The 24,930-nt window shown below is 39.0% G+C and overlaps 1 protein-coding gene across 1 annotated transcript in view; it reads right to left on the reverse strand.

Annotated features, from left to right (window-relative positions):
* ATP6V0D2 (ATPase H+ transporting V0 subunit d2) overlaps positions 1 to 24,930 on the reverse strand; it is a 54,871-nt gene that overhangs the window by 21,693 nt on the left and 8,248 nt on the right. Inside the window, exon 2 of the mRNA XM_003125581.5 lies at positions 18,754 to 18,925. Within this exon, the coding sequence (XP_003125629.1) occupies positions 18,754 to 18,925 (172 nt within the window). The remainder of the gene's footprint in view (positions 1 to 18,753; positions 18,926 to 24,930) is intronic.

Genomic DNA, 24,930 nt, shown 5'->3' on the forward strand with positions numbered 1-24,930 from the left:
GTCACAAGATATTATAACATTTCCTTTTGGACTTAGCACTGTTCTTTTTCCTTCTGTTCCAAACTTATTTAAGGATCTTGGAGCTAACTAAACTACATATTCTGTATGATAGCTATTGCATTCTGGGTTAATATAATAGGTGTTAAAATGATCAGATAAATAATGCAGAGCCATAATTTGGTGAGTTAGAGGAACTGTTCTATGGATAAAAATTTTAAGTACTTAAGTGCCATTAGCAACAGCTGAGAAACAACCATCATTCCATCAACATTCTGTCATGACACAGACAGAGAGAGGTCTTCTAAGAACATTGTTAGGAGAAATTAAGTTCAGAAGAAAGGTGTCAGGTCCTTTCTGAAGACACAGCTACTGAGATGGTGGACTCAGGTAAAAGCCAGAGGATTTCTGTGCATCCTTTTAGGCTTTTCTAGTCAGATTTTGGACTAAGCATATATACGCACTACCTGGCCTTCCCCAAACCATATTAATATTCAAGGCTTATGAAAAGGAAAACATTCATCAATAGAGTGACATGAAGGAAACAGATTTCAATAAATTTCTAGATGATTTAAAACAAACAGAATCTTATGGAGTAGAGCAAAAAAAAAAAAGTTACTGATCAGAATGTACATGTGATAAAGCAGCTGCTGAGTTGGGAAATTTCCAAGAAAAATGCAAGCTTGGACTGGTTCAGGAACAGAGACAAGGACTGGGCTATAAGACAATTAACTACACTTACTTTCAAGGGAAATGACCACCGAGGTAGAGTAAGCCAGCAAGTTTGAAGAGTGTTGTCCTGGAACAACCTAAATCAGTTGTTGAAAATGATGCACTAGCTCACTTGTTATAATTTGTTTTTGTCTTTTTAGAGCCACACCTGTGGCACATGTAAGTTCCCAGGCTAGGAGTCGAATCTGGGCCGTAGCTATCGGCCTAAGTCATAGCCACAGCAAGGCCAGATCTGAGCCGTGACTGTGACCAACACTGCAGCTCATGGCAACGTGGGATCCTTAACCCACTGAGCAAGGCCAGGGATCAAACACCCATCGTCATGGATATTAGTTGGGTTCATTAACAATGAGCCACAACAGGAATTCCCCCCTTATTTTAAGTTTATATGTAAAAACTCTTATTATAAGTTCTAATACTGCAAAGATATGTCTGGTACATTTTTTTTTAAGGGCTTCACCTAATCTTTAATACTTCATGTTAACATTAACCAAGAGTTGTAGGCTAAGGACTACAAAGTGAAGAAATCTTTTTTTCTTTTTCTAGGCTGCACCTGTGGCATATGGAAGTTCCTGGGTTTGGGGTCAAATCAGAGTTGCAGCTGTAGGCCTCCACAGCCACAGCAAACCCGGATCCACCCCGCACAGCTGTACCACAGCTCGAGGCAATGCAGTGTACTTAACCCACTGAGTGAGGCCAGGAATTGAACCTGCATCCTCATGGACACTTAACCCACTGAGGTATCACAGAAACTCCTTTTTTTTTTTTTCCCTTTTTCTTTCTTTTTTTTTGTTTGCCCCATGGTATATGGAGTTCCTGAGCTAGGGATCAGTTCTGAGCCACAGATGAGCCTAATCCAATGTCTGGTATATTGTGAATGTCATTATTTAAAATGAAACTGTTAAATCACTCAATTTAAATTATCCAGTGAAGTATCTGGGCAGCCTCTTGCTATAGACTGAATTTTGTCCCCCTAGAATTCCTGTTGAAGCCCTAACCCCCAATGTGATTGTATATGGAGATGGGGCCTGTAGGTCTATTAATTAGGTTCAAGTGAGGTCAAGAGGGTGGGGCCCTCAAAATGGGATTAATGTCCTTATAGGTGTACCAACCAGAGGGCTTGCTCTCTCTCCCTCTGCTAGGTAAGGATGCAATGAGAAGGCAGGGTTCTGCAAGTGAGGAAGAGAGCCTTTACTAGGGAACCAAATTGGGTGTCACCTTGATTTTGGGCTTCTGTGCTGCCTAAACTCTTAGAAATAAATTCCTGTTGTTCAAGCCCCCCAGTCTGCAGCACTGGATTTCATTGGGTTTTTCCTATTTGGGATTCACTTAGCTTCTTGAATTGATAGGCTTTTGTCTTTTGCCAAATTTGGACAGTTATTATTTATTTGAATATTTTTAAAATCTTTCCCTTTTTCTCCTTTCCTTCAGGGACCCATCACTGCTGTGCATGATAGTCCCAGGTGTGAGGGAGAGAATGGAGCTGGGGGAAGTCTTAAAGGGATGCAGAGAGAACTGGAAACTTGGAAATCCAGAAACCTGGAGGAAGGCTCTGCCCCCACTCATGACCCTAGTGGTCCCTGCAAACTAGTCCTGTACCTCCATGAGCTAAGCATAAGGAGGGAGAATTGTTTTCATTAACTCATAGCAAAGGTGCATACCATTAGCATAAATGAGGACTGTTTGTGTTGCCCTTGACCACTTGTCCAAGGTAGTTTGCCAGATTTCTCCACTGTAAAGGTAATAACCCTCCTTCCATATTGTGCTTTTGGAAGGAAGTCCCTATGTGCAGTCTCCACTTAAAAAGTGGGGAATAGGGGTTCCCCATGTGGCTCAGCAGAAACAACTCTGACTAGTATCCATGAGGACAAAGGTTTGATTCCTGGCCTCTCTTGGTGGGTTAAGGATCCAGTGTTGCCATGAGATGCAGTGTAAGTTGCAGACATGGCTCTGATCCTGAGTTGTTATGGCTGTGGTGTAGGCTGGAGCTGTCCGATTCGACTCCTAGCCTGAGAACCTCCATATGCCATGAGTTCAGCTCTAAAAAAGGAAAAAAAAAAAAAAAAAAAAAGTGGGGAATGTAGTTCCCCTCCTTGAGGATGGAGCATCTACATAAATTATTCTGCAAGGGAAACTTGTCTCTTCTCCCCATTTATTAAGTTATTCAATCATTTATTTAGAGCAGAATGGTCTCATAAATATTTTATATTTGGGATGATAATTCAGTACAACTTAATTTTGTTGCTCAAATTGTTTCAGTTTTGGCCACCGGGAGCTCTTGCAGTTGGCTCCTGCGTGTTGCTTTAACATATTCCCACCCTTGCTTTTTGTTTTGTTTTGTTTTGTTTTGTTTTGCATGTCCTCATATTCTGATATTCTAAGACAGTTTAAGCTCATCTTGTATATTTCTTCCCCCATTGCTAAAATCAGCTGTTTCTCCAAGGAAGATTGGTTTGTCCATGGGAGAATGGTATTAGAAACCAAGATCTGAGCAATAGATAGGACAGTTAACAGTGTGTTTTTTTCTTTTAGGTATGGCTGCACTTTCTCCTACCATGTACTTGCAAATCTTCAGCTCCAGGCAAAACTTCCCTCCTCAGCCTCAGATCCATATTCTTTCCCTTCCTTTCTACGCATATGATTACTTGATATTCTCATATGCACCTCAATCATATTATCTCAAAACCTGATTGCCTCTAATCTTTCTCCTTTTTCTGGGATCTCTACCTTTATCAGTAACCTCACTACTCTCATTCCTAAAAATCCATCAATGGCTTCCTTCTGTCATTGGAACGAAACGCATATTTCTCATGATTGTACACACGACCCTTTAGTACAGGTTTCTCATTACTTCTCCAGTTATTGTGAATAGTACCATTAAGAATAAAGTACACATTTTAAAAGAAAGACTAGAACAGACCCCCCCCAAAACTTTTGATGGGCAGGAAAAAGGCTTTGCAAGGAAGAATGAAGAAGGGCCAGAATCGTCAAAGGAGCACAAAGAGAAAGTGTCATCGCAGAATGGAGGGGACAAGGACGTCAACTGTGAATACTGTGGTGAGTCACGAAAAAGCTGAAAACATATCCATTGGACTTAGAAACTAAAATGGTTGGGGGGGCACGATAGGGTAGAAAATAAGACTGAAGTGAGTTGAGTAAATAATTGTATGAGAATATGAGAGTAGAGACTTTCCTTTTCAAGAAGCTTGGCATCAAGAGCTGGGAAATGAGAGAATGCTACTCTGTTCACATGGTCGCTGTGCAAATTAAATTGAATCACACATATGAAAACAGTTCAGAAATTATAAACTGTCACAGTAAAAAGAGCCTAAGCTTTGAAACAGATAAGTCTAATTCTAAGCTCAGCTTTGTTACTTAAAAATCAGTTGAACAAGTGCTCCACTTCCTGAGTCTCAAAATATTTATTCAACTGGAATGGTTGGCACCAGGATTAGTAATACATATGAAAGCACCAGTGCAGTGCCTCTGGTAAAGAAGGAGGGTCACACACCCTTAGAGGAAGATAATTCCCTATAAACCAGACCTCGGAGGAAGGGGAGGAGAAAATGATAAGCCACATACATAATCTTTAGGGAAAAAAAAATAACAATGGTTATACTCTTTCCTCAATCTTGAGATTTCTACACTGCTGTACTTTTACACTTAGTTCTAGTAAAAAAAAAAAAAAAAAACCTTCTCTGAATTTACCTATTGCATTTAGAAGATAAGGCATTAATCTCTGGTATAGGGTGGGGACAAGAAGCTGAGTAGAAGAGTTATGTGGAAGACACAACATCCAAAGACCATAAATCATAATACCTGTTGGAATATTGGCCCTCCAGTCTGATTTATATCTTCTATAAAACCTGTTACCATCCTGTTCTGCATCTTGTAACCTAGAATTATCCTTGGTTGGTCATCATGTCATACGATGTTTCCTTTAAGATATCTGAACTTCAAAAAGTTTAAGGTTATCTCTGGGAATATAAACATCAATCTCGGAACAATGCCAATTAACTTGTCATGAAGAACGCTGCTTTTATGTATAAAAAGTCTGAACCCCTTTGTTAAGATGGAAGCTCTTCAAGATTCAGTCTGAACTTCTCCTTTCAATCACGATTGGATAGGAAATAACTTGGTGAACTTGGAAATAACAACAGATACATCATCTCAAGGCCTTGTGACCAAGGCTTGACTTCATGACAGGTGCCACATTGTGATGTCAGGACTGGTTCCTTCTATCTAAGAGGTTGGGTCACTATACATAGTATAGTGTTTTCAGTGACCACAAGTCTGTTTTAGGCAGGCAGAGCTGTGATATGTTTCCTAGGTCACACTTGTACCCATAGAAAATATAGAACAGGGACATAAGATGCACAATCAGTAGTAACTGTTCATAGAAAAGATAGGGGTGTGTGAAATACATTAGGTGCTCTAAATTATTTCTTTATTCAGTGACATTCCTCATGAAAGGTGCTGATCCACCCTTAACCAGTGTGTTAATTTTCCAATGTGTTAATTTTCCAATGTAAGTTTTCCTTGATTACCTTGGTAAATTTCTGTTATACCCCACATTTATCCGATCCAATGCTAATTCTGTATACTCTGGTGGGGCAGCACGGCCATTCAGTTGGATTTGCTCAACACACTGCAGAGGTTTTGAATAGCTCCCTCAACATTCAACTCTCTTGAAATTTGACATTTTGGATAACATTTCTTACTTCCCTTAAGTTTTCAATTTTTTAAATAGAGGAAGTGAAAAATAAAGTAATTTTAAAGCAATTAATTTTGCTGTCACATTCATTTGTTTCCTTCTAGGAAAATTAAATACTGAAAAATTACTCAGAAGTCAGCACTGCTGATAAAAGCACGTTTTAGAAGAAGAATGCTGATCACTCTGAATTTCTCAAACCTGTGATAGCTCTGGAATCTTTTCTCTAGTGCTTAAGATTCTCTACAATCTTGGTCTAGCCCATTTGTTTGGATTAAAAACTCTTCAAACTTATTTGTCCTTTTCTACATCAGTGTTCCTCATCTTCTCTAGATGGAAAAAACATGCCTTCCCCACCAATTGCTAAAACCTTCCCATCCTTTAAGGCCATATTCAAATACCAAATTTTCCACTAATTTTTTTTTTTTTCCATGCCACAGCAATGACAATGCTGGATCCTTAACCCTCTGCTCCACCAGGGAACTCCAATGTTTTCCGTTAAGCTTATTTTTTTCCTCTGTGGTATATGGAAGTTCCCATGCCAGACATTAAATCTGAGCCTCAGCTGGGGCAATGCTGGATCCTTAACCTACTGCATCACAGCAGGAACTCCCTCCATTAAGCCTTTAAAATGTTTCCATCTAGAAGTGATATCTTTTTCTCTCTCTCTAAATTTCTGTTTTTTTACTCTAAATTTATATTTATCTTGGTGTAAAATTAATTTCCAACATACATTCACAGTAACAATGGTGAACATAAAGAAGAGTTAGCTCATTCATTCACAAATATTTATTATGTATCTAAGGAGCTAAGACCTGGATTCCAGCACTAATTCTGACACCATTCAATTGTGTGCTCTTGGGTAAATCATTTTACATGTTCATTTCAAATGTAAATATTTACAGATGATTCCTACCCATCTTTATTAGTTATAATATCCTTAGTGTTAGGGACCTCATTCAGAACATATATTTGGCCTCCAAGAAGCCTGAATCATATCTACACAGAAGAGACATGATGATGATTGTCTTTCTTTCTTTCTCTTTCTTTCTTCCTTCCTTCCTTCCTTTTTTTTTTTTTTTCTTTCTTTCCAGCCTCACCTGTGGCATATAGAAGTTCCCAGGCTAGGGGCTGAATTAGAGCTACAGCTGCCAGCCACAACCACAGCCACAGCACCACTGGATCTGAGCTGCATCTATGACCTATGCCAAAGCTTGTGGCAATGCCAGATCCTTAACCCATTGAGCAAGGCCAGGAATCAAACCTGCATCCTCACAGAGACTGCATCGGATTCTTAACCTGCTGAGCCACAATAGAACTCCAATGATGATTGTTTTTCAATCCATGAATAAAAATTTCTCTATGCTTACAGAAGTCTTAACTCTGATATACACTGGGTAAATAGAACTGAAGGAGATAACTGGCACTTTTTCTAGAGGTCATAGCTGCCTATTCCTTACTTTTTCTATACTTTTCTATTGAGGACAATAACATTAGAGTAATTGCTCTAATATTGCCCCTTCTCTAGCCATGTCTGTTAGTATTACAGAACTTCATAGGAAGGTACCAATGGAGTGGTCCTTCTTGCCAGTTAGACAGTTAAATTTGTGTTCTGTCATACCCTGTTCTCCACCTGGTCAAGAACAGGAACCAGTGGATCTCATCTTTAGCATACTGAAAACACCAGTCACAAAAGACTTGGGAGAATCTTATTTCTTCCAATGAGGAAAGAAAAAAAAAAAAAAAACCACACAGCTAAGAGGATAGGAAGAGGAATGAAACTTTCACACACTGATGGTGTATGAAAGAGCAATCTGCTAGTATCTATCTAAATCTAAAACTGCATAGCTGTTGACAAAGCAATTTCACTTCTGGGAATCCATCACAAAGAAATTCTGGCATGAGAAAGCAAATATATATGTACAATGATGTCTGTTGCATCATTACTTGAAATAGCAAAGAAATGAAACAAACTAGATGGACAAAAAAGGGATGATTAAATAAATTACAATATACCCAGCACAATGGGATACAATGTATGCTTTAAGAGATCTATATGCACTTATGTAGAAAATTCTTAATAGATGATATAAAAAAGACTGTAAACAATATGTAATGTAATCTTATAATCTGTTCTAAAAAATAAAATAAACTATGTGTATTTATATTTGGTGGTTTAGATATAAACATATGCATGTATATAAAACTTCTTTCACATACAAAAACTTTGGAAGGGCATGCATCAAACTTATGAGTGTGTACCTCTGGGCTTTGAGAAATGGGAACTGAAGTGTTTATTTACAAAATCTCTATTCTATTTCTAAAAAGCCACCTCATAGGGTTGTTGTAAGAATTAAAGAAATTTAATACATGTAAAGTAATTATAGTGAGCACTGAATAAATTTTTTAATAAAAATTCTTTAAAAAAAATACACACATGTGAGAGTTCCCTTCTGGCTTAGTGGGTTAAGGATCCCAAGTTGTTACTGCTGCAGCTCATGTTGCTGCTGTGGCATGTGTTCAGTCCTTGGCCCAGGAAATTCCATGTGCCATGGGTGAGGACAGAAATAAAAATAAAATAAAATAGAATAAAAAAAGTAAAATAAAAAACATAGATGCTTCATTTTCAATTTAAAAAATAAGCATGATAAATAAAATACAACTAGGGCAGTGGTTATCTGGATCAAGGTCAGGGTGGATTTCAATCTCTGCAGGTTATGGGACAGCCTCAAGTCTGTCCCATAAACAATTGCTGGGGAAGGAGCAGTACTTTAGAAAACAGGTTACTGGGATCAATCATGCCCCCTGGTGGTTGGTTGCTGCCTAGCCAGAATGTTGACAAAGCAAGGCAAAGAACACAGCCATCTTGGCCCAGATGTGTTTCCCACTCAGGGGAGAACTGCTGTAGCATCGTAAGCTCTTTTACATCCATTACTTAACATCCTTAACCCTCAGATACTACTTATGCTGATGTCAAGTGGCATCAGCAACCCAGTAGCAGTACAGGTTAGCGTGTGTTTCTGCTCACTCTTCTGGATTTGCCTCCTGCTCATGTACAAACAGGGTCCCAGCCTTTAAGCTTCAGTTTGAGAATCACCTCCTTTATGTAACCTTTTCTCACTTTCACAGGTGATTAGACCCTAATGCATAAAGTGAGCTACTTTTTTTTGAGTATTTGTATGTGGATTTATTATTATATTACATATGTACACAATTTTTTTCAATCAACCAGCTTCATGGATGTGCAATGTGCTCCACATTTAGATGGGTCCCATGCTTGGTTTAATTCTATGCTTTTGTTCTCCTTTTTTTAAAAAAATATTTTTTTGGCTTTGCCCATGCCATGGGGAAGGTCCTGGTCCAGGGATCAAACTTGAGCCACAGCAGTGACGATGTGGAATCCTTAAGGGATTCCCTTAGGGGAACTCCCACTAAAGATTTTTTTACCAGGGGCCTAGTGTTTTCATGTCAGTGGGCCTCACAAGATACACAGCTGGTACTGTTTTCAATTAAACTCACAATTCTACATTGTATGTAATTATTATTATTCCAGATGAGGAAAACAAGGCTTTGAATGACTAAGGAACTTTTTTCAGAGTCCCACAACTGGTATGTTGTAGACCTTGAACTCATTTATTGGCTGTAAGAATTTCCCATTGCATCAGGGTCACTGGAGGGCTTCCTAAAAAGTGTGATTCCTGAGAGCTACTAAAACTTAATTTTTAGAGGCGTGGTCTTGGAGTCTGCACCTTAGGTAACACTTTCACTGGCTTAGAGAACAAAGTCTATATTCAATTCATCTCTAATATTAGAATCTAGCTCAGACAGTCATTCATAGCAGTTACCTAATAAACGTTATGCTGATTAAGTGAACATTACTCAGTTATAGATAGATCAAATATCACTTTTGGCTGAAGAACACCAGTGTTCTTTAATTAAAGTGGTTAGACATTTTACATGAGGAAAGCCTTATCAGTAGGTAGAATTGAGATATTTTTGCCCTTTACATTGGTGCAATCTTTAAGACTTCAGGAGAACTACTCTGGACAATAAATCAGAATCATAAATATGCAGTGGTGTTAAATCATCAATCTCATAGTATTACTGAGAATTTGGTTCTTTTTTTTTTTTTTTTTTTAATTTTACCACAGCACCTGCAGCATATGGAAGCTTCCAGGCTAGGGTTCCTATTGGAGCTGTAGCTGCAGATCTATGCCACAGCCATGGCAACACCAGATCTGAGCCACATCTGTGACCTAAACCTACTGAGCAAGGAAGGCCAGGGATTGAACCCACACCCTCACAGAGACAACGTTGGGTCCTTAATTTTTTGAGCCACAGTGGAAACTCTGGGAATTTGATTCCTGAAAGTAGAGGTTTTTTTGGCTTTATTATTTTGGGAGGTGGGGGTGCACCCACGGCATATGGAGGTTCCCAGGCTAGGGGTCCAATTGGAGCTGTAGCCTACACCTCAGCCATAGCAACGCAGGATCCAAGCTGCGTCTGCAACCTACACCACAGCTCACAGCAATGTGGTATCCTTAACCCACTGATTGAGTCCAGGGATCAAACCCACGTCCTCATGGATGCTAGTTGGCTTCATTAACTGCTAAACCACGACGGGAACTCCTTGAAATCAGAATTTAACAAATCAAATACTATGAGACTTGGAGATATTCTTTATCAGAATATAAACATACCTAAAATATTCAGACAGAAAACATACCTAAAATATTCATGACCAGATGTAAGACTGCATAGTCACTAAAAAATATTAGAAAAAGCTTTGACATGAAAAAAATGCTGATAATATATTAAAAATTAGTTCAATTATTTTATGGAGTGATTTTAATTCTTTTAAAACATATAGAAAGCGTATAAATACATCAAATCATGGAGAGATTAGGATTTTTTTTTGTCTTTTGTCTATTTAGGGCTGCACCTGCGACATCTGGAAGTTCTCAGGTTAGGGGTTGAATCACAGCTACAGCGGCTGGCCTACACACCACAGCCACAGCAACACCAGATCCGAGCCATGTCTGCGACCTACACCGAGCTCACAGCAAAGCCAGATCCTTAACGCACTGAGAAAGGCTAGGGATCGTACCCACGTTCTCATGGATACCAATCGGGTTCATTAACCACTGAGCCATCATGGGAACTCTGGATGACTGATTTTTTATATTACTTTATCTAATTTAAATGAGCTTCTTATTCTTTTTGATTAGAAATAAAAACGAAATCCTTTAACTTGCAAATTCTTTCTTCCCTTAGCTTAGAGTTCTCAGGAAACATTGACTATTTTCTCTCACTGGTCATAAATAAAGATATTGGGAGTTCCCATTGTGGCTCAAAGGGTTAAAAACCCAATATAGTCTCTGTGATAATGCAGGTTTAATCCCTGACCTTACTCAGTGGCTTAAGGATCTGGCATTGCTCCAAGCTGAGGCATAGACCACACATGCAGCTTAGATCTGGTGTTGCCCTGGTTGTGGAGCAGGCCAGCAGCTGCAGCTCCTATTTGACCCCTAGTCCAGGAACTTCCATATGCCACAGGTGTGACTATAAAATAATAAATAAATAAACAAACAAACAAACAAACAAACAAGCCAAATTCTGTTAAGTCTGCCTCTCAAATGCATCTAACCACTGTCCCCTCCTACCGATCGCTAATGTCAACATTTCCAGTCTAAACTTTTAAAGTAGCTTCATCTGTGGTTTCTCTGCTCCACGCCCCATTTCTTCAAGGCATCTTTCACAATACCAGCAGAATCATCTTCTGGAAACATAAATCAGTTCATTCCCCCTCACTTTTCAAGGCAGTAAGAGCAGAAAACTAAACACAAACAAATGAAAAAGAAAAAATGGCACCTCTGAAGTGATATTTGGAGTGCCCTGATGTCACAACTTAGTGTATCTAGTTACTAGCTACAAAGACTTGGCTGCTTGAACCCTGCAAATGCTAGCACCCTTTCTGAAAAGCCTTCCTTGATAGACTGTTATTCATAGAGACTGAGATCAGAGTCCTAAGTTGAGCCAGGCTTTTGTCTCTCATACCTCAGTCCATGCTCCTGCTCTTGGCCAGGCTCCAGCCACATATGAGATGACTTATCTCCAGATACAAAGTCTTTTTGTGTCTCATAATGCGCATATTCCTTCAATCTGAGGCCCCCTTGAAATACTGACTCAAATTCTACTTTCTGTGTAAAATCTTTAAAAATAAGGAGTTATTTCATCCTCCAGACTCCTTCAACTGAATGTTTAAGCCTCTAAGATAGCTGTTGTTTAATTCTGTCTTATTTTTTTTATCCTTTGGGGATACATGTCTGTTCTATTAGAATGTACATGCTTAGTGACACAGAATTATGTTATTCAGGTTTTGACTAACAAGTGATGAATTAACCAACTCATCCAGTTTACTGAGGACTTTCCTGGTTTTAGCACTGAAAAGACCAGATCCTGGGAAACTCTTTAGGGTAAACCAAGGTGTACAGCCCCCTAATGTACAGCACTGTGCAAAGAATGTAGAAGAGTTATAAAACATCACTGGGAGAGGCAAGACTTTGATTAGCTGTTATACATGAATCTTCAAAGATTTCTTGGAGTTCCCATTATGGTGCAGTGGGTTAAGAATCCTACTGGTATCTATGAGGATGCAGGTTTGATCCCTGGCCTTGCTCGTGGGTTAAGGATCTGGCATTGCTATGAGCTATGGTATAGGTTGCAGACACAGCTTGGATCCTGAGTTGCTCTGGCTGTGGCTGTAGCTGACAGCTGCAGCTCTGATTTGACTCCTAGCCTGGGAACTTCCATATCATGCAGGTGTTGTCCTAAAAAAAAAAAAAAAAAAAAGATTTCTTCACTGTGTGTTCCTTAACCTACAATTCTTGGTTGATATTAATGTGGAATATTGAAGATTATATTTCCTTACTCATCTATATTGGGAAGATTTGATTATTTTAAAAGGTTAAAATAACCTTAAAATAAATTAGTATTTTGAATATTAAAAGATTATTTAAATCAGATGGCTAATCTCAAAAGACAGAAGTTGAAATGCTGCTGGAAACTGTTGAGTAGGAGGGAAGAAAAATAAAACAATCTAAGCCTATATTACATAGTCTCAATTAAAATGCTATTGGATTCATTCCTTTGTTTCATGCCACTGTGTATAATTATAGTACACAAAACTTCCAGATCTGCCTGCTATTAAGCATTTAAAAATATCCATTCCAGATTTCCAAAACAAGTTTCACATTTACAATAATTATATCACACACATGTGCAATGCTTAGATTATATTTATCATGTCACCTTAAATTTAGACTATATATATTAGGTTTGACTTAATCATTTTCATATGATGCCTTGGACATTTCCTAATAGAGCAGGAAGTAATCCTACTTGATAGAAATTCACAGGTGCTAGATAGACACTTGATTTTGCAATATGTTCTCAAAGAGAGATAAGAAAAATAGTTTCAGAACTATTGGACACCTGTCCTGCACAGGTACACCTTTTGTTATGGTAACACATCTCCAGGCTCTGCAGAGCACACCTGGATGCTGCCAGGGCAGGCAAATCGCATGACATGTTGGGACAAACCATGGATTGAGATTCAGAATACCTAGGTTTTGGTGCAGTTGAACTCTCTGGCCTCTAACAAGGAGATAATGCTATCTGTGTAATTAGCTGTAGCAAAAAACTTCATAGAATAATTGTGAAAGTGACTTTCAGGTCATAAAATGCATCCTATTGAGGCATTTTTTATCAGGGCTGCAGATCAGAATAAACTGGGTACCTTCCAAAATACAGGTGGGTCCCACTCCTGGGATAGGTATCAGAAATACTTTTTTTTTTTTTTTTTTTGGCCATGTCTACAGTGTACAGAAGTTCCTGGGCAAGGACTCGAACCTGAGCCACAGAAGTAACCAGAGCCACAGCAGTAACAACATCAGATCTTTAACTCACTGAGCCACCAGGGAACTCCCAGGAATATATTTATTTTTTAAGGCCTTTTTGTAAACTACTGGGCCAGTGCAAGATTACATTAGCTTTCTAGAATGATGGATCTGAAATCAAATTCTTTCCAAATCTCTTAATAATGTCATGACTTTGAAATTCACATTAATTCATTGAGCCTCAGTTTCTCTAACTTGAAAATGGGAGATATAAACATTTCTTTGCAGGGTTTTTGTGTAGAGATGTAGGTAAAACCTCTAGTCAGAGTAAATATCTTTGGGGGTCTGATAAGTAACTAAATACCTGAAGATTATAAGATAAAAGGGAGTGTTGAAGACCGTGTCTAAATGGACGATGCAAGCCTTAACTAGACATTTTTTTTTTTTTTTTTTTGTCTTTTTGCTATTTCTTGGGCCGCTCCCGCGGCATATGGAGGTTCCCAGGCTAGGGGTCGAATCGAAGCTGTAGCCACTGGCTTACACCAGAGCCACAGCAACGCCAGATCCGAGCCGCGTCTGTGCTACACCACTGCTCGCAGCAACACTGGATCCTTCACCCACCAAACGAGGCCAGGGATTGAACCTGCAACCTCATGGTTCCTAGTCAGATTCGTTTCCACTGCACCATGACAGGAACTCCACAACCGGTATTCTTAATACAGTTCTTAAATTTTTCTAATGATTAGAAATATTTGGAATTTTATGTAATATTTTTTGGAACAGAGTTTATATTTTGTTAAAAATTACTGGAGTAGAGTTGACTTACAATGTTGTGTTAGTTTCAGTGTACAGCAAAGTGAACCATTATACATATACATATATCCATTCTTTTTCAGATTCTTTTCCCATATAGAATATTGAGTAGATTTCCCTGTGCCATACAGTAGGTCCTTGTGACCTATCTATTTTATAAATAGTAGTGTGTATATGTTAATCCCAATCTCCTAGTTTATCCCTCTCCCCAAGGTTTTCCCTATTTTTTTTTTTTTTTTTTTTTTTTTGTCTTTTTGCCATTTCTTGGGCCGCTCCCGCGACATATGGAGGTTCCCAGGCCAGGGGTCCAATCAGCTGTAGCCGCCAGTCTACGCCAGAGCCACAGCAACGCGGGATTCGAGCTGCATCTGCAACCTACACCACAGCTCACGGCAACGCCAGATCGTTAACCCACTGAGCAAGGGCAGGGACCGAACCCTCAACCTCATGGTTCCTAGTCGGATTCGTTAACCACTGCGCCATGACGGGAACTCCACTTTATGGTTTACTTTTTGAAGCCTCTCCCTGATATCTAACAGTAATATTTACCATTTGCAACCTTACCATGTGCCAAGCATTGAGTTGTATTAAAACTGACTTATTTAGTTTTCAAAACCCTGTTACAGTAAGATACTATACTTAAGATTATTTAAGATTATGGTGATTTATTCTCCCTAACATTATTTATTTTTTGACTGCGCACAAGGCATGTGGAAGTTTGGCCGCACACAAGGCATGAGTCGGACCCAAGCCACAGCAATGACCTGAGCAATAGTAATGACAACACTGGATCCTTAACCACTAGGCCACCAGGGAATTACACTATTGTCTTTTTTTTGTGTGTGTGTGTGTGTCTTTTTGCCTCTTCTAGGGCCGTTTCCCAAGGCATATTGAGGTTCCCAGGCTAGGGGTTGAATCGGAGCTGTAGCTACCCGCCTACGCCGCAGCAACGCAGGATCCCAGCCGCGTCTATGACCTACACCACAGCTCACGGCAACGCCGGATCCTTACTCCACTGAGCGAGGCCAGGGATCCAACCCTCAACCTCATGGTTCCCAGTGGGATTCGTTAACCATTGCGCCACGACGGGAACTCCACTATTGTTTTTAAAAATGAGGACTCTGAGGTGAAATGAACTGCTCCAATTCATGTGGTTGGGGCAGGCAGAGCCGGGCTTCATGCTCACAGATGTCTGCTTCCAGCCTCTCCCTTTTTCCCTTAGCATCAGACACTTCATAATGATGTAAATTTTTCTTTTCAAAATTCACGTTCAATAGCAATTATTTTGACGAATGATCAATGGTGACTTGCTATTATCCAAGCACCACTGCTTGCAAAGCCTCTCTCACAGACAGCCTTCGAGATTAGATATGAACTGTCTGACTTGGTCCAAAGCTCAGTCATGTTCTACTTCACCTCAGCTGCTATGAGAGCAAACCTGGCCTTTTCTTTCGTTTCTTTTACACTTGGGGTTTCTATTTGAGATTTTTTTAAGGAAGGGTCTTGCAGATACTAACAACACATATACACACATACACACACACGAAAAATACTCTGATGTGATAAAGACCAACTTCCTGAGCCTGCCACTGAAGACTCCATAATCTGACTGGAATTTCCTTCTCTAGCATCCCTTCCTCATTTTTCTCCCCCACCCTTTGTTTTGCACAGCCTGCTCCAACCAAAACTGACCAGTTATTAGTCCTGCAGGCAGCATCCTTCCCATCTTCATGCTTCAACACCAGATACTCAGCTTTCTCCTGAATCTCTGAATTCCACTCCATTCCAAAATTCCATTTCAGGCTTGGCTATCATGTCAGCCCTTCTAGGAAGGCTTTCCAGAATCCTTCTCAAGGAAAGTGTTTGAGCTTTGGACTACATCAAACCCAAGTTCACATCTGATCTTCAGCCTCAACTAGTTTTATATTGGTGGATTCTTTAAAAATGTCAGCATCTGTGCCTATAAATAAACCTTAGACTACAGTGCCGACAGGAAGATTGATTGCACAAGCAAGAAACATAGGCACTAACAACATGCTTCAAGTACATCAATGATGTCTTCCTGCCTTAAACTAGAATAATTTCTTCTACCTGCTTATTTATGGAAATGGTACAGAAACAACTGGATAGCAATGGGGAAACACAATTTGAGCTGGATGCCTAGTCTCATTCCTTACACCAAATAAATTTTAGATGAACCCAGGTTTTAAATATAAAAAATGATATGTCAACAAGAACAAAAGAATGGAAGAAAACACAGGTGAATTTATTTATGAATTGGAGTAGAAAATGCCTTTCTAAGTAGGACACAATAATCAGAAGATTATATAGTGAAAAGATTGACGATGATAGCTAATTAAAATTTTTCAATGTTCCTATAGTAAAAACCCCCAAACTATAAAAATTAAATTATCAACTATAATTTAAATTATATCAAACTGAGAAAATAATTTTAACTTTCTTAATTTACAAAGAGCCCTTATATATCAACAAAAAATATTAAATACTCCAATAAAAACAAAGACAGTAGTTCCCATCATAGTGCAGCGGGAACGAATCCAAATGGAACCATGAGGTTGAGGGTTCTATTCCTGACCTCGCTCAGTGCAATAAGGAGCCAGTGTTGCCATGAGCTGTGGTGTAGTTCTCAGATGAGGCTTGGATCTGATGTTGCTGTGGTTGTGGGGTAGGCTGGCAGCTGTAGCTCTAATTGGATCCCTAGCCTGTGAACCTCCATATGCTGTGGGTGTGGTCCTAAAAAGCAAAAAAAAAAAAAAAAAAATTAGGAGTTCCCACTGGGCACAACAGGATTATTGTCTCTGCAGCGCTGGGAAACACGTTTGATTCCTGGCCAAGCATAGTGGGTTAAGGATATGGCATTGCTGTGGCTGTGGCATAGGCCAGCAGCTGCAGGTCAGAGTTGACCCCTAGTCTGGGAACTTCCATGTACTGCAGGTGTGGCCCTAAAAACAAAAAAATAAATAAAAAGTTTATTCCTTTGACTCACCACTCCCATTGCTAGAAATTTAGCTTGGAAATAAATTCAAGATCTACGCAGGAATAAGCTAGTTACAAAACTTTTTCTAATGGAAAAAAAAGTTAATTATTTGTTAATAGATGCCTGATAAATTGAGCCATGATACATACCAAACACAGACTTCTGTGCAGTTGTTTATAAAGTATGACATTGATGAGGATATTTCTAAGGTATATTAAGTGGGGAAAAAACTGATCCATTTGTACATATTTGAAATGGGGGGTGGGGAGGTTGAGTGTGTATCAATATACATACACAATGTATATGTAGATTTTTCTAGAAAAATACCTAAAAAACTGAAGTTACTTTCAAGGAGAGGAACTGAGTGGGGAAGGAGGGGACATGTAGAATAGAGGGACATTTTTATGTCATGCCTTTCCCAACCAGCCTAGGGCCTGGGTCTTTTGTATATTACATTTACATTGTAAATACCTGGTAAATATTTAATGTACTATGGCCATTTAGTCTTAGCTTGTCAGCTAGGACAACTAGAGATGCCCGAAGTTTTGAGCACCGAATATAATGTATTAACTGGGTTAATAAATACAATTTACTCTTGTGTCGAAGTTCAAATTTTTTTTTTTTTTTTTTTAGGGCCCTACCTGTGGCATACAGAAGTTCCCAGGCTAGGGGCTGAATCAGAGCTACAGCTGCAGGCCTATGACACAGCCACAGCAATGCAGGATCCAAGCTATGTCTGCAACCTACACCACAGCTCACGGCAACGCAAGATCCTTAACCCACTGAGCGAGGCCAGGGATGGAATCTGCATCCTCAGGGGTACTCGTTGGATTCATTTCCGCTGCGCCACAATGGGAACTCCCAAGTTCAAACATTTTTTTTAGAGAGAAGGGCTTGAAAGATTGGAACCACTGGTGATAGAAAGGGATAAAAACAAAACGTGTATAGCAATGATGGGCTTTCCTTATGCTGTTGCAAGGGAAACCCAGAAAGGGGAGATGAGACCTTAAGAACAATTTGTGTTATTGCAACCCCACCCTAACAAGTGATTTGAAAATGTCACATAGTATCTATCTTCAATACCAGCAGCTGGGAACTTTTTAAGCATCAGCAGTTCTTATTATTTTTTAGAATGAAAACTGAAAGCACTGCTTTATATAGAGGCCATCGCCATCTGCATAATCATGTTCATAAATAAATGAAATCTAACATTTTCTATTTTCTAACAGTGAAAATGTGGCTCTGTGAGCTTATCACTTGCTCAGGTTTGAAGGTAATCAAACTCAGAAACAATAGAAAAGGTCTTAAGGAGTTCCCACTGTGGCAACATGGGTTAAGAGTCCAACTGCAGCAGCTCAGGTGTCTGTAGAGGTACAGGTTTGATACCCAGCCCAGTGCAGTGGGTCAAAGGATCCAGCATTGCTGCAGCTATGGCTCATATTCAGTCCCTGACCTGGGAACTTCCATATGCTGTGGGTGCACCCATAAAAAAAAAAAGAAAAGGTCTCAAGCCCAGTGCCAGCCTAATACCCCCACATTACATTAGGGGTTGTTGGCACAATTCCACTGGGGAGGGGCAAGGCCTCCCCACTTACATCACTTACGTCATGTACGTAAGGAAGGTGCTCAGAGGCTCCAGGGAATGATTCCGGAAATACTCAAATTCTCTGCATAGCTTTTTCCTCATCTCTGTGTCAATAATGGAAACAGTAAGAGGATTTGGTTGATTAGCCAAGAAGTTGCCGTAATCAGTGGTCTGGAGATGAATTTTCAGATCTGAAATTAAATGAAACACCAAATCAGGTGAAATTTTGAACATTCATGAATTTATGCTAACTTATGATAATTGCATCTCATTATTATTATCTTATTAGACCTTAACATAAGGGCTACATATGATTTAGACTTGAGTGTTAATCTTTAAAAAATTCAGTTTTCATATAGATATTCTAGTAAAACATAAAAATGTTCAATACCTAAAAACCCTGCTATTATTTAGCATAGCTGAAAAGAACGTTACCAACCAACTAGTCCAGAGATTGAGAATTGGTTTTACCTGAGCCAGCTTCAGTCGTTTGGAAAACTAACTGGTTTGCTAAGTAAACTGTTAAAGAAGGATACTAAGGCTCAATCCCAGCTTGATGGGAAAAAAAATTATTACTGATATTTGCTATGGGCATGGGAGGTGAAATAGGCAGCCATCAAAATCCTTTGATTAAAGATGAAGAAACTGAGTTTCAATAGGGCTAAATGGGAGTTACATAGTAGTAGAGATGACGCTATGAAAGGTCTCCTTACTCTTAAATTCCAACATCATTTCCATGGGACCATGCTAGGCATCTTTTTTTTTAATATATTTTATTTTAAAAAATATAGTTGATTTACAACATTGTGTTAATTTTTGGTGTACAGTAGTTTAGCTTTATATATATGCGTGTGTGTACATATGTATGTGTGTGTTCTAAGAATATATATATATATATATATATTCATTTTCAGGTTGTTTTCCATTATAGTTTATTACAAGATATTGAATACAGTTCCCTGTGCTATACAGCAGAATCTTGTTGTTGCCAGCCCATCCTTTGAATGGCATTATTTTGGGTTACCAGATAATTTAATTCATTTCCAATTTCACTTATTGTCATTTCATCTTGAACAAACCATTTGTTTTCTTCGCACCCAGTTTTGTGAATACTGATTCCATCCCACTCTCTAGAAATGTCCCCTTTTCAGATCACTCATTATAATGTATCCTTCAACTTTATTTATTTTTATTTTTTTGTCTTTTGTCCTTTTTAGTACCACACCCACGGCATATGGAGGTTTCCAGGCTAGGAGTCTAACCGGAGCTGTAGCCAATGGCCTACACCACAGCCACAACTATGCCAGATCTGAGCTGAGTCTGCAACCTACACCATAGCTCACAGCAACGCCAGATCCTTAACTCACTGAGCAAGGCCAGGAACTGAACCCGCAACCTCATGGTTCCTGGTCAGATTCATTTCCACTGCACCATGATGGAAACTCCCTCCTTCAACTTTAAAATAACAGTTACTAGTGATTAAGTGCTTATTGTGTATCAGGTCGTATATCAGGAGTATATTATCTCATTTAACACTCATGGCAGCCATAAGAGTTAAGAATGATTTTTACCCTCTTTTATAGATAAGAACCCTGAAACTCAAAGAGGTTAATGACTTGCTCAAATTCCCATTGATAAATGGAGTGAAAGCCAACCAGTATTAGAAACCTGCATTTTATTTCCAATGAATTAAATTACATTATCAATTGTCTTGTAAAGCCTTAATTCTGTTTGGCAGAATTTTCCAATCTCATTCAGCTGGATTTAAAAGTACTTGGTTAGCAGAAGTTCCCTGGTGGCTCAGTGGGTTAAGAATCTGGTATTGTCGCTCCTGGGTTGCTGTTGTGGCATGAGTTCATTCTCTGGCCCTGAAACTTCTGCACGCCATGGGTGCAGCCAAAAAAAACCTCACAAACAAACAAGAAAATACTTGGGTAATACTTGTAGCACAGCATTAGTCTTAATATGTTAACTCCAAAAAGGCAGTTCTGCTTTCTTAGTTATAGCTCTTATCTTTTGGTTCCTTGTATAGTACCTAACACATAAATGTTCTTAAATATCTGAATATCGAAAATGTCTTTGGCACCATCTACACACAACTGCTGCCAATATGGTATCCTAGAGCTTATTACATTTTTCTTTCAAACATTTATTAGCATCTATTATGTGCTCTTAACCACAGGAGACCCAAAGATGGATGAGATATATTCCTCTTCCTTAAAGAAACACAATTTGGTGGGGGTGGAGCCACAATAAACATGTTTCAAACAAGTAAGTTCAGTGATAAAGATAACCTTGATTAATGGAAACGTAGAAAATGAGAGGAAGATTCACAGGGATGAGAGCAAAAAAGTCTAGGAAAGTTTCCAGAAGAAGGTTCAGCCAGAGGTGGGCAGTAAAGTGCTGCAGAAGGGTACAAGAAAGGCACTCTATGAATTAGCACAGGTATGGTAGGCGCAAGAACAGTTCAGAGTTGTTCAAGCATTGAGTGGGAGAGAGGAGAAATGAAGCCAAGAGAGGGAAGCAGGGGTTGTCCCTAGGAAGGCATGGTGTGACCACCTTCATCCTAAGGATAACAGGGAGCCCATATGGGCTCTGAACTAGTTGCTCTGGTAGCTAGGGGGGAGGGAGGACTTGCAGTTAGGCACTCAAGTGGTTCTTGAGTCTTTGAGCTTCAGGAGACGGGCATCCTTTCTCAGTGTCTGGAGTAGATCATGCATCAGAGATGCTCTTCACCTGACTGCAGAATTTATTTGCCCAATTACCTATTTAATTAATTTAATTAAAAAAAAAACCCTGTAACTCTTATGCCATGTCATTTGGCTTTTATTTTGATAGTTCAGGTTTTTATGCAATTTGACAGTTTGCATTCTCAGCACTGAGGAATATTTGCCAACAGAAGTGACACAAAATGGTATTGCTTCCAAAAACCATGATATTTTGCTCATATGACATATGTTTCCTTTAAGCAAAATAACTTCCAAACCTTTCAGTTCCAGTGAGATTCTGAAATTAAATGTCTCAAGTAAGGAAACCTGTAATACTGTGGTTGGTGGAGAGACAGTTGGGATAGAAGGAGCTCTGTGTCCCCAGCCCCAAGATGATCCAAGTAACATGTACATTCTGTTTCTAACAAAATCTTAGGACCTGAAATATTTGCTCTGAGATAATATCATTATCACTCAGTAATGACAAGAATGCTTATAGCTTTCTAGCTTTAAAAATGGAATCAAAAATTTTTTTTCCTTGCATTTCCCCAAGTGCTTATCTAAATAAGTAGGCAATGAATTGATGGTTGTGGTCAAATACATTTGGAATAAACAGGCTTCTTAACGGTAGGAACTGAAAGCCTTGAATACATTAATTGGAATGATTTCTTTGCAAAGAGTTTGGTACAGAACCTCCCAAGCTACTAGAAAACAATGGAGCCACCCACAGAGAACACTTTGGAAAATTGCACTCTTTTTTTATCCAGAGTGGTGTGGCAAGTGGCATTTTTTTTTCTCTTTTTATTCAAAAGAGGAACTGTGAGATCACTACCAACTAAATCAGTTTTATAGCTCCCAAACACAATAGCATAAAGGGAATAGATTCTGCTATTATAACAAGGATCAGAGGACATCACCCAGAGTAGCGTATATGCACATGTGTCTGCATGTTTGTCCACAGGGTCATAATGTAAAAATGTCTCTTCTGTGGGCTTCAGTCACTGGGTTCAGAGAATCATCCTAGATCCCTTTGCCATGAAGATAGGACAACTATCTGGTCATTATCTCCTCACTATTAATTTGTTGGGCAGATGATTTTTTTTCTCTGTGCCACTTGCTGTTGGGACTTTATAAAAATGAATGTCCAAACCTTTCTCACCTCACTCAGGTAGGTAATGGCAGGGAAGCACCTTCAGAGGTACCTGTGAAGAGTGCTATCTTCAAGCAGACCCCCTCTCCGACCCCACCCCTCACTTCCCCATCCTCTGCTGGTGCTGAATGTGGGAAATTACCTGGCATTTCTGAACTTACTTTCATCTACAAAATGGATATAGAGGCTAAGCTTTCCAGGGAATTTTTTTAAGTTTTATTTTTTATTTTTGGTTGTGTCTGTTGTAGAAGTTCCCAGGCCAGGGATCAAACCCAAGCCACAGCAATGACAACATGAGATCCTTAGCCTGCTACTACCAGGGAAATCCTGTTGTGGGGTTAAAAGATGATGTAGATAAAGAGTCTTGCTTTTGTTTTTTTCTCACTTGAACCCATCTATTTCCAAAATAATTTGACTCAGTTGGCTAAAACTTTAATTTTTATTCTCTAAACCAGAATTTTCCTGAATAATGTAATGGAATCTGTCACAATATCTTTTTTTTTTTTTTTTTTTTTTTTTTTTTTTTTGCTTTTTAGGGCCACACCCACAGCATATGGAAGTTCCCAGGCTAGGGGTTGAATTAGAGTTACAGCTGCTGGCCTACACCACAGCCACAGCAATGCCAGATCTGAGCCGTGTCTGAGACCTCCACCACAGCTCATCACAACGGTGGATCCTTAACCCACTGAGTGAGGTCAGGGATCAAACCTGAATCCTCATGGATCATAGTAGGGTTTGTTACTGTTGAGCCATGATGGGAACTCCTAATTATTTATATTTTAATAAACCTATCAGTAACTATAAAACCAGACTCTTCTTGCTCCATTTTTGCTAAGGTGCTGCCATTCTCATGGTGATAAAACCTCAGTCCTCTTTGGTGCTTTATTAACTTCAAATCCCCTTCATTGTTCCTTAATATCTTACCAGATTTCCATTCCTTATATCCCCGGTTTAGAATGACCATCTGACGCCTAGATCACTATGACAATCTTTCTTAATAGATTCTGCCAAACTCTGCATGTACTTCATCTTTGCTTAAGAAATATTTCAGTCTTAGTTCCTGCTGCGGCACAGCAGAATTGGCAGCCTCTTGGGAGCCCTGGACGCAGGTTTGATCCTCGCCTGGCATAGTGGATTAAGGATTCCAAGTTGCCTCAACTGTGGCTTAGATTGCAACTGCAGCTTAGGCTGATTCCTGGCCCGGGAACACCATATGTCTAGCTGTGGCCAAAAAGGAAAAAAAAAAATTGATCTTATAATGATCCTATAAGTAGCTTGGAGCTACTGAGTTTTAGGGAGATTGAAAACAACTTTCATAATACTTATAGAGTGTTTTATCACTAACAGATGATTTTAATATACATTATCTCTTAACCTTAACAATAACCCCCATTTCACAGATGAAGAAACTGAGTTTCAAAGAAATAACTTGTTTGTGTGTTCTATACTTACAAGTGTTTGACTGAAGATTCAGACATGTCTCTTTCCTCATTCAATATTTTGAAGCTTTATAATTAGATAACGTCTTTCAAAAATTTTCCCAGCCTAAAGTCCTGCCTTATCTCCAGGTATGATAGTAAAGCCAAACTGCTTTACTCTTCACCTGTATGCTTTTGTTTTCAGTCTGCAGTTTGCTAATTCTCCGCATGAACCTAGAATGTCTTTTTATCTCAACTTCCCTCCCAACACCTACCACCTTCATCTCATCAGCATTTTCCTAACCTGCTGTCCTCAAGATGTGATTCACTTTCAAATATATTTCCCATTTATAGGTTCAAACTCTTCTTATATTTTTCAATTGTTTTTAATTACTCATAGAATGAGTATTTCCAAAGCAAACCAGGGCTAATTGGAGGTGAATAAGATCAATTACTTAGAATCATATACCAAACACTATTAACCATAACCAGGAAATGTGAAGGATTATTTTAGGAATTAAAAAGTCCAGCAGAAGAGGGCAAATTAATTCTTGTTGTATATACACTGCCCTTCTGGGGGTGTTCTTATAACTGCCCAGGAATTCTTATGATTTACAGTTTACAAAACATTTTCAGAAATTTTGAATTCCCTGGGTATCCAGGAGTCAGGCAAGGGAGATACCATCTAAATATCAGATAAGAAAGCACCATGGCTAAAAGTTAAGCAGCTGGCTTGACCTCCCTAAGCAAAAAAGTAGAAGAACAAGGACTTAAACAAGCAGACATTTCTAATGTGTATTTTCGGATTCTTATTATGTGCAAAACATGGCCTTAGGCTAGGGAAGCTAGGAGACAAAAAAGAATAAGGTGTGGTTCCTACCTTAAAAAAAAAAAAAGGCTTAAAAATTTCAGCTTTATTG

This window comes from Sus scrofa, chromosome 4 (genome assembly GCF_054392235.1).
Source record: "Sus scrofa isolate SSC_HxYL_T2T_F1_AM1 chromosome 4, Sscrofa_HxYL_maternal_Yorkshire_Landrace_v2.0, whole genome shotgun sequence".
NCBI classification, from domain to species: domain Eukaryota; kingdom Metazoa; phylum Chordata; class Mammalia; order Artiodactyla; family Suidae; genus Sus; species Sus scrofa.